Below are 18,061 nucleotides of genomic sequence, written 5' to 3'. Positions count from 1 at the left end.
ATGTTAATTTTTGCAGCTGTCTTGTTAGCCGGCATTGTTCTTTGTTTTGCTGTGAGGCAGCCACACAGGCATATTGATCAAGCGCCGCACCGTCGAACTGTCTATAAAGATCAGGCCTAAGTTATTTACTTATTGGATTGCTAAAAACGGGCAACCGGGTGAACAGTCTTCCCGTTCCAGCGTCAGGACAGCGGGCCCGTTTCCTGCCGAGGGCGAAAATATCAGTGAGCTATTTGATAGGCTTCCACTCTCTCTCTTTTAAGAAGAAATCTGAAGCCAGTGAATGAAAATTGCCACTTAGTTAACATTTGATCCTGAAGAGTTTGAAGCGGCTCTGGCAAAAGTGTTTGCCTGGCTCGGCTAAACTCCATCCTTCACCGGTTGGCTTTTTCGTCGCCATTTTGGAACATTTTCGGCGCCATTTTGGAACATTTTTGGCGCCATTTTGGAACCGAGGGAACGCGTCCTATTTTAATAGGCCTTCGCCGTTTTCTGCGGGCCTGTCTCGGGTGGGAAAGCACTTCCCCTGCCTCTATCCCTTCAGCCTACCCTTAGAGACCAGAGGCCCTCAGACGCAGACGAGTGCAAGGCTGGCGACTACATTTATGAGGCGTCCATTGTCAGCCTCTGTGCTGCCGTTGACAGCGACGCAGAGCCTTCGAACGCCCAGCGGCGCCCCCGCAGCCAGGGTCAAGGTTATCTTCAGTTGTCAGCACTAACCGCAACCCTGCCCTTTTCTCATGCTCTTGAGAAAGCATACCAGAAGTGTGAGTGAGAATGAGCTTGTTTTAGAAAAAAATTCAAATTCCTTTAACTCCATCGAACATTTAGAAACGTGGGAGCTTTGCAAGCTCTTAATAAATTAATTGTGACAAGACACATGAGGAGACCCAACAAGGCGCTGAGCCCCGCGGCCTTTCCCACGCCCCCTCGTCAGGACTTGGAGCGTGAACCAGCCGTGCTCCGTCAGCTGGCTGGGCCGGAGGGCTCTTCAGGAGGAGGAAGGAGAGAGGTTTTCTCCGGCCTCGGACGTGTAATTCCTAGTTCCCTTCCGACATTGACCATAACTAGCCTATTTTTATTTTCTAAAAGTTGGTCCCCCAAAGTCCTCAAAATCTTCTTTCCTTTTCTTTTTATCTTATTCTGTGAGGACTCTCCAGTCATCTATTACAAACAATAGTAAAGGAGAGTAAGAGTACTATTAAGAATGTTTTCCTTTAAACATTACATCTGGCTGTGGTTTTGTAATCCGATAAGCAGATTTCGGCCTGCTGGCAGGGTTTAGAGAGTAGCTGAGGAGCCCCTCTGTGAATTCAGTTATGTAAACAGCTTCATAGGAGAAAGCTTTGCCATGAAGAAATATTACAGGTTTTTGAGAGCTTGTCTGATGAGCATCTACCGTTCAGCCACTCAATAGATGTTTGTTGAATGATTGAATCAATAGCCAATAGACTTAATACGTTGCCAGCCGCTTGTAATATCTAAGAGCGTGCTGTGATCCATCATCTCATTTTTGTATGGCGTGTAAAATTACTTTGTTTACTCTAACATCGCCAATGATTAGTCTTATCCCAACCCTCTAAAGGAGGGAAAAATATGTTCCATGTTCTCCAGACTATATTCTTATAGCTCAAATGGATCCCCTTTTTTCCCCCACTTTATTGTTATTATAAAATCACAGAACTTTCCATTGTTAAGGGATGTTAGTACAATTTAGGAATGAATATTCTACATTATAGATATTGGGCCATTTACCCACGGTTATGTGACTGATTAGCAAAGTTTAACTCCTATGAAATTAGAGTTGGTGACCTGAGGAATTAGAAATGGAAACAGAAACAAAATAAAAACAAAGCAGCTTTGCTGGATGTATGGTAAGCATCGTTCCTCTTGTGGTGACTTGGAGGAATAAGCTAGTCAAATGCAATGTGCCTTGAAGACGTTTAAGAATATTAATTCACATCAGGTCAAAACAGTAACTATTAGGAAAGCAATTACTGCTTCCATTGCTTTTGATTACTTTCCATTTTGTGTGATTCAGCAGCATAAACGAAATGAAATAAAGTTCGTAGGTCAAGAACAGTCAGGAAACCTTCAGTTACTTCTGAAGCCTTTGTTTTTGTGTTATAGCCTAATGTTTGCCTTCGACTGGCCTCCTTTCTCAGTTTCATGCATTTCTTCCTGCTTAATTAGTTTTAGCAATCAATGTCACTACCCTGAAAAGCTTTCGAATCACAGACTCCCGCTTGCAAATAAATAAATGTGAATTTGTTGGGGAAATTTACTTACGTGGCTTCTACTGTTTCTTTCCCTCCCAGAGCACCTAGTGCCCCCAGGTTTTCTTGGAAAGGGTTAATGCTCATTCCATTAACAGCCAAGAGGCCAGAAACTGTACCCACAATGGGACTCTTCTGCCTTAGCTTTACTGAGGTCTCACCATTAAAATGAATGTCTCTCTCAAGGGACTCAATATGACATATCTGTATTTGCCATTTCCATCAATAAATAGAACCCTCTATGTAATTTGTATACTTAGCAGCCTGCGTTGGATCTTTTCTTTTTCTCCGATTCCTTTCTCTAACTACTGACAATCCTTAGTGCATATCATTGCTGTGTACATATAGAAGGGGTGAAAGTGTCAGCATAAGCTGGGAAAGAGAAGGGTAGTCTTCCTGCTTTGTGCTTCTTCCAACGGCGGGATCTGCTCATGGGAGAGTTTAAGTGGTTCAGAGTCGTTAGAGACTCACGGCAGACAGGGATTTGTGCTCTTCTCCGGAGACTTTTTTTCCCCTGTTCACTGCCTAATGGGGTATATTTGATTGCATCTCATTCTTTTTTTTCTTGAAGCAGCAATTACAAAATAACTCACTACATCAATCAAAATATCCAGTTATGGTATATTTCTCATGCTTTAGAATGTGGGCTTCCATGTATATTACTTTTCTCCCTCTCCCAATCTCTCTCTCTCTTACATTCTGTCTCTTGTTCTCTCTGTTCTCCACTTTCAAGGTTGAGTTATGGGAAATATTGAGAGTAGCACAGGGAAGTAGGCATGTTCCTGCCATTCATCCATCCATCCATCCACTCAACACAATTTTTAGGTATCTAATATATACATATTTTGGATAAACTGAGTTCTCTCCACCCAGGTCTATTGCTGGAGTAACATTTAGGCGCCTTATGTTTGTTTTTGTTTGGTTTGTTTGGTTGGTTTCTAAAGCAGATGATATATCGTCTCCTTTTTGTAGTGGCTACAATTTGGCTTATCAGGAACAAACCCCCTAGAAAATAATTTGCTTCATTTCGTAGTAACCTTTCCCCATTGTCTTTTGTCTTGGGATGCAGTGAAATTGAACAAACACAGCTCATCACACATTCTGAAGATGGGGCACATTTATCAGGTAACCTATTATTACTACATTTTGATAGAGGAGTTACCCCTGGTGCAATGCAGAACCAAGGAAGTAAATTAGCACTTAAAAACCTAGTGTCTTCTTTGCTATTTTGTTTTATTGCTAAATTCTCTGACAACAGCTTCCTTCCCAAATCCTCATTCATCATGCAAAACACAATGCTACTGGCCGTCTACATAAAGCAAACTACAAAATAGCAATTTTAATGTTGTGGGAGATATTTAATAATTCAATTGTTTTCTAAGCTCTACTTGCCTTTTTCTTTTATTTTTAATTAAGTATATACAATTGCATATCAAAACAGAGAAGACTATCTTTCCTCCTTAAAGCACCTTCTTTATAAGATTTTTACTTATATTCTCTAAATTAAGCTGGTTATTATGATGTTATTTTGATACCCTGATTTGATGAATAAAGGTTTTAAGGCCATTTTCAAGCAGTGAATAGCCTAGATATTATAATCTAGCTATAATAGCACCTTAACTTTAGATAAAGCTTCATGCTTGAACTTAAAAATAGCAAATAGAACTACATAACCTACATGATTCCAAAGAACTTCCCAATAAGAGAATGTAATCCACTTTGTTAACCCTGAAGGGGATCAGGATATGCCATCCCACAATATGCTGGTTTGGCATAAAAATTATTTTGAGCTAAGTCATTTCAGAATTAAGAGCCTTTATCTGCCTAAAAGCAGAGCCTCCTGAAAGGACTCAAAAGAACTCAACTGTCATAAATCCGCACTCCGGGAAAAGTTCTAATCTCTTCTTAGAGACAAGAAGTTGGCAGCACATCCAAACAGACATTGTCACAAACTGTCATATCTCCCATCTATTCTTCTAGGGGCTGATTCATATTTCCAAAAAGTCACTGGTTTTTCCATAAGTACCCTTCTCCCTGACCCCCTTCTAAGAAGAAATTTATTCTCCCAGAAGTTCCCCTTTACCCGTCTCCATCTCCTATTCAGATGGTATAAAACCCCATGTTCTAACTGCCTCTTTGGGTCACATTTTTTATGAACTCCTTTGCATAAATACATAACTACATGTGTTTTTTTTCTTTACTCATCTGTCTTTTATCACTTTAATTTGCAGGCCCTCAAAACCGTACATAAGAGGATAGAGGAAAAGTTTTTTTCTTCTCTAACAATTCCTAAATGTTGGCTATGTGGGTTCAGTTTTAATATTTCATCTTATCCAGGGGCACCTGGCTGGCTCAGTCAGTGAAGCATCCGATTCTTGATTTTGGCTCAGGTCATGATCTCAGGGTCATGAGATTGAGCCCTGTCACCTCCGCACTGGGGGTGGAATCTGCTTGAGATTCTCTCTCTCTCCCTGTGCCCCTCCCCCCATTCTAAAAAAATTTTTTTTCCATCTTATCCATAAATCTTTTGTTAGCATCTTTAAGAAGAGGATCACCATATGTCCTAGCTTCCCCCACTCCTGGTTCTCATCTGTTTTTCCTCCATAACCATTAATATCTCCTTTCAGTCTCAAAAATTATCTGGTTTGTACAATAAATAATACAGTCACCCTATCTAAGAATCACTTTGTTAAATTGTGAGGTGCTAGGGCACAGACTCTTATTAAATATTGACTTGTTTCATTTACGTTTTGCCTGCAAGTTACACGGCGATTTCTTATTGATTAACACATTTCATCATTATCATGAAGAAGAAGACTTAGAGGGGTTAAAGACTCACCTAGTTTCAAATGGGAGAAAAGGGCCACAGCTAGGGCAAGAACAGAATTTTTGGACAACTAACCAGACATTTGTTTTCTAGCTATTTGTACCTTTTGTTCTAAAGTGAAGCCTTGCTTGTGCTGGTACTCAACCAACAGTTATTGAATTAAATTTAGAGAGAGCATGGAGTCCTCAGAGAAAGAGGCCAGCCTACTGGCGTTGCCCGAAACATTTTTCTTAGTTTGGGAAAAGAGAAACAGAAAAGGTGATGTGAAGGAAGATCGGGGATTTTGCTGTTCTAACATTTCTCTTTACCTCGACAAGAAAGATGCTCTGACTTCCTCAAGTCACCCGATGTTTTAACTTCATTTTTGGAAGAAGTTTACTCAGGATTGGTAGGAATAGGGGAGAACTTAAAAAGAAATGGAAGGAGAAGAATAATTTCTCAATGAGCCTTGCTAATATCTTTGCATCTTGGCCAATGGCTCGGCTGGGGAGCAGACCGCACAAAGTGTGGAGATATTCATCAACATCTTTAGAAGCTGCCACCAAAGCCGCAGCTCATTTTTTCTTGTAGCCTTTCTCCCTGGTCATTTTAAACCATCACTCCCTCAACCCCACAGGCGGTTTTCTGCCAGCCGACTGATGTCTGAAGAATGTAGAAACAAGGTCATTAGCTCTCCCCCCCGGTTAAGGCTTCCTGTCATTCACCATGAAAGAGCCTCCACTCCATGTCCTTTCTCAAGCAGAGGCATTTATTATCCCGATGAATTGCCCTAGAGATTGTTTTATTTTAAACATTTCAGTGACTCTGCATAGTTATTTAATACTTGTTTGAGCTCCCATTCTTTATAAATCCTTGTCTTCCGACTGAAAGCCGTTTTGAGAATGTGTGTGTGCCTCTATGTGTCTGCCCCTCGCCATTTGCTAGCAGGGAGATATTAATGAGAAATGGCTCCTTGCTTCTAGTGCAGCTTTTCTTTTGTGAGATTATTTCTTTGACATCTCAGTCACGCCGACACTTCCCTGCTGCTTCCTCCAAGACGTTAAAAAGAAAAATTATCTTTAGGGAAATAAAGCATGACTGTTTCTCTTTCTCTCTCTTAACCTCACCCCCCTGCCACTTCCCCACCCCCTTTAATCCCTTCGTTACTAGGATTGGGGAGCATTGGTTAGCACTTGGTTCTCACTAGCTTTAAAAAGAATTGAAAGTCCTGGTGGTAGAAGTTTATCTTTTCCATTTGAGATGCACCGTCTACGTTTTGGCTTTAAAAGAAGTTTTCACATCTCTACTGCAATTTTTCCTCCATAAAATCTGAACACCTGTGGCTTGGATTTTTGGCACATGACTACATTATAAATTCTGTAACAAACAACATGCTGGATGATAGAAATTTGAAGAGCAAATATCAGTAAAGCAAAACACCTTTTCCCGTATGTTCTTTCATGCACCTGTAATGCGTGTGCTCACGTACACACACACACACACACACACACACAGAAATGTTTGGGGAGAAAAAGTAATTTGGAAGATTTACTCTCTGTGTGTCATTAGGGGTTAAAATTTAAATAAACTGAAAAGAAAAAAATGAAAAATATTCTCTGTTAACTTTTATTTTTGCAGAGGACACTTAGGTGGCTCAGTCGGTTAAACATCTGCCTTCGGCTCAGGTCATGATCTCAGGGTCCTGGGATCGAGCCCCGCATCGGGCTCCCTGCTCAGTAGGGAGTTTGCTTCTCCCTCTCCCTCTGCCCCTCTCCCCCTGCTCGTGCTCTCTTGCTCTTGCTCTCTCTCTCAAATAAATAAAATCTAAAAAAAATCTTTTATTTTTGCAGAGGACGAGGGAGAAATAACCTTTAAAAAAGATCTTAGTATTTATTTTCAGTGAAAAGAAGATTACAAGAGAACCACAGTTCCAAGATGGCAGAAATACTAAGGTTTTCTTTACTTTTTGCAACTATTTCTAATGAAGTTGCTGAACTGAGTTGAACATAGTGAGATACTGATGCACTTAAAAGACTTTTAATTAAACTTGCAGCATTTTTCAAAGATGAAAGTCAGTCATATCTGCACAATGGTTTTGAAATGAGCTTGGCCAGATGTTTGCCGCCAAACAAGTAATGTTTCTTTTCATAAGACAGAACTGGAGAAAAACATGGTCTAGGCAGGCAGGCTGATATAATTTACTTAACGCTGATATAAAAACAGCGTTAAGTAAATTATTTAACCATACTATGCCATCTTTTGATTTTCAATACTGTTCTATAGTAGCATGAAGTTTGCTAATACCTCAGAGGAAGGAACAATAATGATTAAATTATTAATTTGATGCTCAATGCCAGGCACTTAATGGTAGGGGTCTTGACCTAGGCATTATACTTCAGTTGAGAAATGTAAGTGATTAAAAAGATATTTATTATGATACCACAATATAGCCTATTCTTAGTCTTCCAGCTCTGTAATCCTGATTTAAAGAGCTTGAAAAGAGGTATAAATATTTACTGAACTGACTTAGACTCATTTGAATTTTGAGTGAGTTGGTTTTATCATTTCTGATAGATGGCTTTCAAATATAATAATGGTTTCTGAATATGTTCAAGATTAACAAATCTATCTTTAAAAAGGTATTTTCAAAGTGGTGAGACTATTGACCTAAGCCAACGTGGGGATCCCGGACCATCAAGATCAGCATCCGCTGGAAATTTAGTATAAATGTAAATTCTTGGGTCCCATCCCAGATTGAATGATTCAGAAATTTGAGGGCTGTGGCCTTGAAATCTGTGTTTTAACGATCCCTCCAGGTGATACAGTTTAGTAAGCACTGGCCTAATAAAAGCTAGAGGATTTTTGAAGTAAAGTGTTCTTGGATATGTTCCTCTCAATGTAAGTTTAGCTGTGGATCCCAGCTGGCCATGCTCTCAGGCTCCGGTAGCCCATGCATGTGAGCAAGACAACCATGTCAGAGAATTAACTGGGATTTACTAGTGGTAAGACATTGAGAGCTGGGGCACAAAGCAATTCATTGTCTTTCCAATCGTAGAATTATCTGTATCTAGCAGCCTTACCCAGAAATTCTGCTTTAGTACCCCCAGAAGAGAGAAAGTGCTGCAGAGAGAACTCACCTCAGTGTACCTGGACAGAACTTTTCAGAAGTAAGAAAATTGAAAGAAGGTCAATTTGGAGACTTACTGCAAAATCTTTGCTTGGTGACTCCCCCCTCCCCCACACCCAGAGCTGAGCCCATTGACAATCACACAGTGCAAGTATTTGCTTTAGGATTTTCTTCCAGAGCTATGCAAATAGCTTTAGTTGATCACTTCTTCAAAGTGCCCTGGAAATCTCATTAAGAGGAACTAATCCTAAATTCAGTTTGGTGTTCTTGCTTTAATAAGCTTGTGGAAAAACCAACAAAAACACACAGGTACAGAGATAAGCAAACATAATTAAGGGGTTAAAAATGGAGGCCCCAAGGAATGATTGTTCACAGAGTTTTTGAAGTAACTCAATACATCTCATATTTGGTTTTGCTGGGGACCAGTGACCCTAGAGTGAGGTATGAATTACCATGGAGAGTGGAAGGAGCTGAGGCCTAAGCATCAGAAAGCCTGACTTCCAGTCCTGGCTCTGCTGTTTAACTTGTCACAGGTTAATAATAATTACCAATACGGAGAGAGGCCACTATCAACTGTTGACCTTGATCTAGTGAACCCCTTGACTTTGAGTCCTTCAGTTTCTTCATAAGGATGGTAATGTTATCTACCTCTGAGATAGGGTGGAATGAGTTAAATGTAAAGTCATTTTGAAAAACAAAACCAATAATGCAAATAGAATGTATCTATCTACCTACCTACTTACCTACCTACCTTATCTATTTCTATCCTGTACCATAATACTGAAAATTAATAATATGGCTAATGGTGAGCATCTACTGTTTTTAGCTTGGAAAAGTCGAAAATGACTTAGTTTATTTTAAATATATTTTTAAAATCATGAAAAAACGTTTAAATTAGAATCCTCTTAATTCAGCAAAAAGATTAACGTGGGTATAAGAACTCTTTTTTTTTTTTAATCTTATTTATTTGACAGAGAGAGACACAGCGAGAGAGGGAACACAAGCAGGGGGAGTGGGGGTTGGGAGAAGCAGGTTTCCCGCTGAGCAGGGAGCCCAATGTAGGGCTCAATCAATCCCAGGACCCTGGGATCTTGACAGACACTTGACAACTGAGCCACCCAGGTGCCCCGGGTACAAGAACTCTTAATTGAAAAGCTTCTGTTTATGCAACCTGGAAAGAACTTATTGCATGTGAATGCGATAGGCGATCAATAAATATAATTAGTTTTTGTTTCGTCTTGTTTGAAGGGAAAGAGCAAAACTAGTTGGTCTCTTGCAGTCTATAAGCATTAATAAATAGAGGACATTTTAACTTTCCCTAAGGAACTTTCCACCAGACAGGTGGATTATAAATAGTGACCATCTGATTTGCTATCCAAACTAGGATACTTGTAAGAGTAAAAAGGGGCACTATTAATAAATGCACCTGACAGCAGGCATAAACCAGGACTGTCCCTGGTAAATCAGGATCTACGTCACTTAGTTACAAACATCCCCCACCCCCACCCCAAGGTGAGTAATGTCAGAATAAAAGCATGAACAGTAAGATTCTGAAATGTAGCCAGACTTCTGTGTTGAGGTCGGTGGCATCACGGTGGGACGAAGCAAAGGTGGAGAGTGGCAGACTGGGCAGCCCCGGGAGGCTATTGTGTGGTGAGCTGGAGGGGGCAGCTTCAGGCAGGAGGGACGGAAGAAATGCTCCCAGGTTTCTCTGAAGTGAAGTATCAAACATGTGCCTGAGCTGTTTTCTGCTGCGAAGCCACAGTACCGGACGCACCAGCCTGGTGCGTCAAGTGTAGAGATGAGTGACTGTGAATAAAAGCTTCAGGCCAATGTCAAGTCTACCAAATAGAGTTGCAAACAGCTCCCGGTTCTGCAAGCAGAGGCTACAGACATAAATCAAAGAGCAATCTTCCAACATCGGCGGTGTGGGCAGGACTGGGCCACTTGTCACGCTTCGGTGTTCTCCGCCGCAGTTTCGCACAGAGAGAGTAAGTACAATTCGTGGTGTCATCTGAGAGTTACGGGGGGCAAGGCGGAGCTTGTCGATGCGGTGAATGGCGAGGACCACACGCACCCACGTCAGGGACACAATTTACCTCTCACCATTTGTATTTACTCTCGGAATTGTGGAGAGCTGCTTAAAAATATTTTCCCTTCGAGGTTCCTTCTCAGGATTTATATGACATGCCTTATTTCCTTATCTCCAGCACCTGTTTAGGAAAGTGTATCACAGCCTTGTGTTTCTGCCAGGGGAAGAAGCCTAAGGAGACTTTACAAAAGGGATTCCCGGGGGATAAACCAATGTTCACAAGAATCACATATTGTTAGGATGGTTCTGAATTCTAAATAATGTAATCTGGAAGCATTTGAAGGCATGGGGGTGGGGTGGGGCTCGGATTGGTCCCCTCCTGGGAAAGATTGCGTTGTAACACTGAGGACGGGAATCAAAAGCAGTTGGTGACAGACCTTGCCGTCAACTCCATTCTGTCAAGTCCTGGGCCAAGAATGTCGCCCGGTGGTGAGTATGGCCTTCCTCCCATGACTGGACAGCTGGCTTCATAACTGAAGTGTCATTGGCTCTTCGGACGTGTCTGACATGGACTTTACCTGTTCCAATAAAGGAGTTCTTTTTGCTATTTCCTTACTTACGAAAGAACTGAAATAGAAACTTTCCACGTGAGGGCAAGAATCACAAGAGATATTTATATGCCCTTTACATATTTTTTGGCTTTAAAAAAAAAACATGTAACTGCTCCTCAAGGAAGTGGTGTCAGGTGTTGTCATTCATTGGTTTTATGTTTTGCAAGAACATGGACAGAATGGGCCTAAGCCTCTCTTTCACTGATGGTAAATCCAGTTCGTTATATGTTATGCATCTCTCTCTTTTTTTTTTAAGATTTTATTTATTTATTTGAGAGAGAGAGAATGAGAGAAAGCACATGAGAGGGGTTAGGGTCAGAGGGAGAAGCAGACTCCCTGCCGAGCAGGGAGCCCGATGCGGGACTCGATCCTGGGACTCCAGGATCATGACCTGAGCCAAAGGCAGTCGCTTAACCAACTGAGCCACCCAGGCACCCGTTATGCATCTCTTTATAAAGTTTTATATTACCAATTCACAAAATAATTCTGGAACTTACATTATTCACTGAGGCCTCATATAATGAGCACATTTAAAAAGTCATGTGATCATATTCATATTTTTTAACTAAATAGCAGTAGACATAGAAGCTAATCCATTGTTATTACCATGGCATTAATTCATCTTGGAACAAAGTGTAAATCCCATCATTAGTTCACAATTGCTTTTCAGCATTTGTTAATAAGCATGTATCACCTTTCCTCAGTACATACATAGGGGTATAAAAAATTATGTTCTAACTTCTGGCAAAACCATTTCTTATTATGGAGAAGCAGCAATTCCTGAGGCCAGATTAACTTTATGCTATTTTCCCTTTCATTCTGATAAAAGGGTAAGTCAGAACTGTACTGTTTAATGTCTGAATCATGTTATTTCCAGGAAAGAGAATCTTCTTGATAATCCCTCAGTTCCTCTTTGCCAAACAAACATACGAACATATGTAATTTTCTATTTTTTGCAATAGTAATGGTGGTTTTTCAAGTAAGTGGAGTCCCAACCTTCGGGGGGACTGGGAATGCCTCCTGAAATGTGCTTATTGGCAGTGTTCTGCACTTCTGCTAAGAAGTCGATTCTCTGGGCTTCATTTTAGTCTTGTTTGGATGTTTCCTATTTGCACACACTTAATTGCTTGACAGTTTGAGGTTTTAATGTTGCCTTTAATGTCTCAGGCTTCTCTGAAATTCTTTTGCTAATTTTAATTTTTTGTATTACATCCTTTTGCTCAAAGGTAAGATTAGATGCAAGAGATAAGCCCCTCTGAGATCGGGAAACCAATCTTTGTCAATTGTGGGTGTTACACTAAAATGATGCGGTCTCCAGGGTTTCTCAGAAAACAGTGCCAAACATGTTATGGCTAGCTTCCCATGATTAGAGCATCCTGACATATTGCAGATCTGGGCTTTCCAGGGTGCGGAACCCAGGGGTGGCTCTTTGGTGGAACTGTAAATAGCAGTCAACTGTTTAATGACATAATGTGAATAGGTTCCTCTAATTCTACAACCAGATTGCTTTCTAAACACTTGAGATAAATCTTCACTCACTCTCTGGAATTGTTCACCTCACAGGTTAGTTTCTCACTATTGGTTTTCTCTACTCTGCATCTCGCATGCTTCAAGATCTCTTGACCTACACACACACACAAAATCTGTGACTGTCATTTTAAGAAGAATAGCTCCTCAAAAGAATGCTTGAAAAGTCAGGAAAGATAATGGAGTAACTCTTCCCCAACTACGAGCAGGGCAGTTTTGCTGGACATTTTGATTCGATTTTGAGGAGAGAACAAAATCATGAACGTTTACAAGAAAACGTTTCATATATTAGAATTTCGGAACATGAATGCTACTCTCAGAAACATCCCCAGGGAGGCATAATAGTCTCATCTCATGACTGAAAATTTCAAGTTTCAAGTTTCAAGTCAGAACCAGAAACACTTTGGGTAACAGAGCAAGCAAGACCGAGTACACAAGGAAAAGCACGCTCAGAAAGGCCATCTGCCTCACCAGGAATCAGGACTCTCCTCTTTGGCCTTTTGTTCTTCATTTGGAAAAACAAAGGGGCTGTATTCTTAGAGTCTTCCCAGTTCTAAAATCCAATGCTTCTCTATCCTGGACCACAGATACATGCTCATTAACAGAAAAACTAAGCTAAACAGGAACAACAAAAGCAAAATAAAAACTTTTTCTACCTGAAAAAGCTTGAGAAATGTATAGCAAACATGACCCTTTCGTCCAAAGACCCATCCCGATCGATCCCTGTATATTCTTCCCCCACCTCCATAATTATTGAAATTTTTTTTTAAAAAAGCTCTTTTAATGATTAAATGTTTCATTTAGTTTTGTAATCATTCCTTTCGTCACCCCTAAAGTATTGTCTCATTAACAGAAAATGGTGTCAGAAGCACTTTATTAATGGAAATTCCTTCTGTGAGCTTCCAAATGAAACAAAAACATCATTAATATCAGCGATATAAAACAAACAAATTAAAAAAACCCTGAAACAAAACAAATGAAACCACGTCTGTGTCCCCAGCACCGATCACACAGAATCGAAGCGAACCAAGCTGTTTTCACACATCACTTGGAGTGTAGATTTATTTGGATTTCAGAATCTCCTAAACAAATTACATCAACCTCACTCCATTTCCTTCCTGAATAAAAAGTATGACTGGACAAACATCAGACTTTTAAAATTCTAAAAGTAATAGAAAAGTAAAAATCGATTTCCTAGGGAAATCCCTCTCCTAAACCTTACATGGTTTTGCTGCTTCTGTGAAATCTTTCTCTTTGGAGTAACTTGGTAGCATAGTTTTTGTTTCGTTTTTAAACTGGATTCATACAAGGGCACTGAATTAGAACTTCAGCTGATGTATGGAGCATGAGCTTTGATGAACAATAAGTTACCTCTGCTCTAAAAGGAAATGTGAATGGAAGAATGCGAACACTGGAAGTTCGTTTCGTTATGTAACTTGAGTCTTAACATTAGACAGCGCACCCTCGTTTGAAAAGAAAACAACAGAATGGCATGAGCACTCTAAAATCATCTGCAGCACTTTTAAGGGTTAAACCTGCTTAACCCATTCTTAGAGAATGGCACCAGAGAGGACAGCTCACCCCTTAAGCGTGGCTAGTTCTAAACCTGTGGTTTCCTCGGGTTGCAGTCATGCACTCTATTTTCGCCCCCCTCCCACCCAGTTAATAGGATCCATTCATAGCTACTCACTACTGCAGGATTTGACCTGAGAAATGCTAGGATTTATTAACTCAGCAGTTGTTTGGAAAAGTCCTTAAATAATCTTTGCCCTTGGCCAGCAAGGGCACTGCTCGTCTCAAGTTCTCAGATGCAGCTGGTGAGGTTCTCGGCCAAGTTCTTCAGATGCAGGAATTTCTGCGGGACAACCTACATTGACATGGCATTTACAAATCTTTAAACCCGGCTTCCTGGATCTAGGAAATGTTATTCCTGACTCCTTCGACCCAGATGCTGGCTAAAATTTAGTTTTTATAATCTGTAGGTAATCACTCATTCTTCGCTCCTTCCTTCTTTCTAGGAGCTGGCATGGTGGTTAAATTTTTCTAAAACAGTCATATTAATATGTTCAAAAATCCACTGCTGAGTCTCAGATAGAGGGTCACATCTGGCCATGAAAATCTTCTTCTCTGCGGGGTTGCAATCCATGCAGCTGTTGCTCACAGGATGGAATAATGTTCTGTCCTGGAGGGATCAGAAAGAAAAGAAAGGGCTGACATAATATATGGTGAATGGTTAGAACCCAAAATATACAGAGGAAGTAAAATATCCCTGCTTATATTTCAGTATATACCCATGGTGTGAAAACGAGACCATCTCCCAAATTAAACAATAGCAGTTTGGATAACCACACGGAGAACAGTGTCCCAGGGTCCACTGGCTGTATGTAGGGACTCCAAGCAGGTTCAATCAGAAACAAAGAATTCATTCCTTCACCCTCCATGTTAAAAAAGCAATCCATCCATTTCCTACTCTGTAGTAAGCATTTTGCTACATGCTTGGGTTTTAAAGATACTAAGTATTTGAGGCTGCTTGCCAAGTAGCTAATAATGTAGCTATTTGGGGAGAGGCACATATACGAAAATGGTAATTCTGTCCATAGCAAACAATGACAGCAGGTGCCTGCACACATACACACACACACAGAGAACAGAGGAGTCATAATTTTCCCTCCGCTTATGTTGAGCCTCTAATGGGAAAGAGAAATACAAAAAGAAACAGGAACCAAATGAGCTAGGTGCTCAGCTGCCTTCTTCGGAAGATATGGGGGTGGGGATATCTGCCGCACAGGCCATATCTCCATGTACAAACTCCAGTCTCTGAGCTCTGAAGCTTCAGGATCTTCTCCAACCTCCCTTTCTGCCATTACAGCTCTTCCTGTGGTACAATTCTCACTGCTTTCTGTAAAAGGGAGGAAGGAGGCAGTATTCACTTTTTTAAAAGAAAGTTGCTAAGTACACGATAAAGCTAACAGCTCTGTGAGAGAAAGTTACTATCAGGTCACTAAGCTTAAGTGGTGAGCAAGCCCACTATCTGAATAAGCTCCAACACACACCTCTTTTTTTTTTTTTAAAGTAATCCCTACGCCCGGCGTGGGTTTCAAACTCATGACCCTGAGATCAAGAGTCGCACACCCTTCCAATTGAGCCAACCAGGGGCCCCAACACACACCTCTTTTTATTGTTCAAGTAGGGAAAAGGAAGTTAATGTAAAGAGAAAAAAAATATCTTTTCTTAACTGGTAACAAAAACTTTTGTCTCTTACAGCATCTATGCAAAAAAAAAAAAAAAAAAAATTGCCAAGAACATGTAAAAAGCGTTCTCAAATCATTGCTTGAATTTCGGGACCAAATATTACTTTTTTAGGAAATGTTCAGAGATTCTGATTATTTTCTTTAACTGAGGAATACTTGACTCACAATGCTTTTACAATGACAGAGTCTCTCAGGCAGCCTGTGTAAATATTCCTGGGTTGCTCCTGGATGTTAGGACTCCAACAACCAATATTTAATGTCCTTTTAGGATCCGGATGTTTGCACTGTTTGGCAGTGTGTGAAGGAAGAATAAGGAAGGAGAAAGGCAGCGCCTGCGATTTAGTGCTTGTTTCTGTTTAGTGTAAACAAAGAGCTCGCCTCATACAAAGGCTCACTCTTCTCTTGTTTTCTGAAGTTTCCTGGCTTTATTGTGGATTTTATTTTCTTTCCACAAAGAGGTGGCCTTCCCCTTTTCTCCACCTGGGGCTTTGCTACCTTGGCTGCTGTTTGACCCCGGGGGAAGCTCTGAGGAGCTCCCTTCTACTCTGGGTGCGGGGAGCAGAGTCTAGGAGGGAGGCAAGCATGCTCTGCAGCTCATCCCATGCATCTTTCTCTCTTGGGGTGAAACTTACACTTAGAGAACCTTCCTCACAGCTGTGGTGGTCCCTTGTCTGCGGTCTCTTTTGTGCTCACCCTCTTGCTTCCCAGCATCTCTCACGCTCAGTCTCCTGCCCCTAACTTCTACCAGTTTAGCTACATGGTATATTTAAATCAATTTTTCAAAGAGCATTCCTAAACTGTTCGATTCCTGAAAATTCTGTGTGACCTACTCAATTCTAATTCACTTTGTTCCACCTGTGTCTACTTCTTTTTCTCCCTTACTTATCTGTATTTTCTTCTATTGTTCCCTTTGTCAGTAGCTCAAGTGGGGACCTTTATATGTTCACAGTTTCTCCCCCAAAGCACATATTTCTATGAAAGTTAAAAAAAATGAGAAAAGAAAGGAGTAGAACATGGTTCTATTCTCTTCCCTTTGCCAGCTTGTGTACTTTAGTATGGATGCAAAAGCCAAACTGGATTTTTTGAACAGTATTTTCTGAGCTATAAGGTGATCATATTTCTCCCAACCTCAAATTGGAACACAGCCTCTGACAAATACAGGTATACGCAGGAGGACAATCAGACAGGATATGCAAGTTCAGCACCGCCCTGAAAAATCCAGAATATGTTTTCTGTTATTGTACTTTGTGCTCTCATAGAAGTTGAAAAGTTAAGTTCCCTTAATCCATCAATGGCTGAGAAGCTTCATCAGTGAAATGAGAGGGTGGATGAGATTAACCTGTAAGGTCTCTCCTGGCCATAAAATTGAATGAACCTTTTATTCCAAAGTTCACTGCTGACTGACAGAGACAAGTGACAGGGCATCAAACTAGAGACCATCAACAATACTCAATAGATTGACAGATTGATCATTCTCTGGTTATAGACTGAGCTCTGTTCACCCTTGTCTTTGGGGGTGTCCACCAGGTCCTATAGGTGAAGCTTCTGGAGGCTGTCAGCCTCCCCAGACCTTTGGAATAGACTTCTGTGTGCTTTGGCAAGTCCGCTGTTCCATACCAATCCTCCGTATTTTTTTTTTTTTTTGTATTTTATTTATTTATTTGAGAGAGAGATAGTGAGAGAGAGCACGAGCAGGAAGGAGAGGGAGAAGCAGACTCCCCGCTGAGCAGGGAGCCCAATGCAGGACTCGATCCCAGGACCCTGGGACCATGACCTGAGCCGAAGGCAGATGCTTAACTGACTGAGCCACCCAGGCGCCCCACTACCAGTCCTCCTTAAGAAGTGCTTTTGACTGACTACTCCGGCTGCTTACAGTGTAATAGGACAAACTGTACCTCTCCTGTCTCCTCTACCGCTCCCACCTTCCCGGCCTGCTTCCTCCCTTGTTCCTGTTTTGGTTTTGCCTAAGAAAATGAGAAATCCTTGAGCAGGAAATGAAAAAGTTCAGATCCAGGACTGTGGCACTGCCCTTCCTAATCCAGTCGGGTCAGACCCAATGCCCAGTTCCGGCCAGGGAGACCACGCTGTGAAGGGACACCTTCCCGAAGCTGGCCTGCGATTTGGTTAGCATCAGTGTGACATTCGTGGACCGGCACTAAATTCGATTAGATTCCATACTTCTACAGGGTCTGAGCTTTGAAGGCCTGAATAAGTTGTAGAAAGCATTCCACGCTGTGTGCAAGGTAATAAAAGAACAAAACACCACAGGTGCAAAGACAATGAAATAAGTGTGTGAGTTCACAATGCGTAGAAAGATGACTCTAAGGGTAGAATTCGCACACGGGGGGAGGGAAGGCAACCTATACTGTGTCAAGGGCTGGGATTTTGCTCTGCAGGGGCTTTGGATCAAGTTCCAGTCATGCCACGTCCT

The 18,061-nt window shown here is 41.2% G+C and overlaps 1 protein-coding gene across 2 annotated transcripts in view; it reads right to left on the bottom strand.

Moving 5' to 3' along the window:
* Nucleotides 1–13,213: 13,213 nt before the first annotated feature.
* The window catches only part of GALNTL6 (polypeptide N-acetylgalactosaminyltransferase like 6), a 1,190,952-nt gene continuing 1,186,104 nt past the window's right edge, over nucleotides 13,214–18,061 (bottom strand). For both annotated transcript variants that reach the window (XM_078069438.1, XM_078069439.1), the window contains one exon: nucleotides 13,214–14,561. In XM_078069438.1, the coding sequence (XP_077925564.1) occupies nucleotides 14,394–14,561 (168 nt within the window). In that variant the 3' untranslated portion in view covers nucleotides 13,214–14,393. The remainder of the gene's footprint in view (nucleotides 14,562–18,061) is intronic.

The sequence above is a fragment of the Halichoerus grypus genome, chromosome 3 (genome assembly GCF_964656455.1).
Source record: "Halichoerus grypus chromosome 3, mHalGry1.hap1.1, whole genome shotgun sequence".
Classification (NCBI taxonomy): Eukaryota; Metazoa; Chordata; class Mammalia; order Carnivora; family Phocidae; genus Halichoerus; species Halichoerus grypus.
The sequence above is the reverse complement of the archived record's forward strand: the minus strand, read 5'-3'. Positions and strand labels throughout refer to the sequence as shown.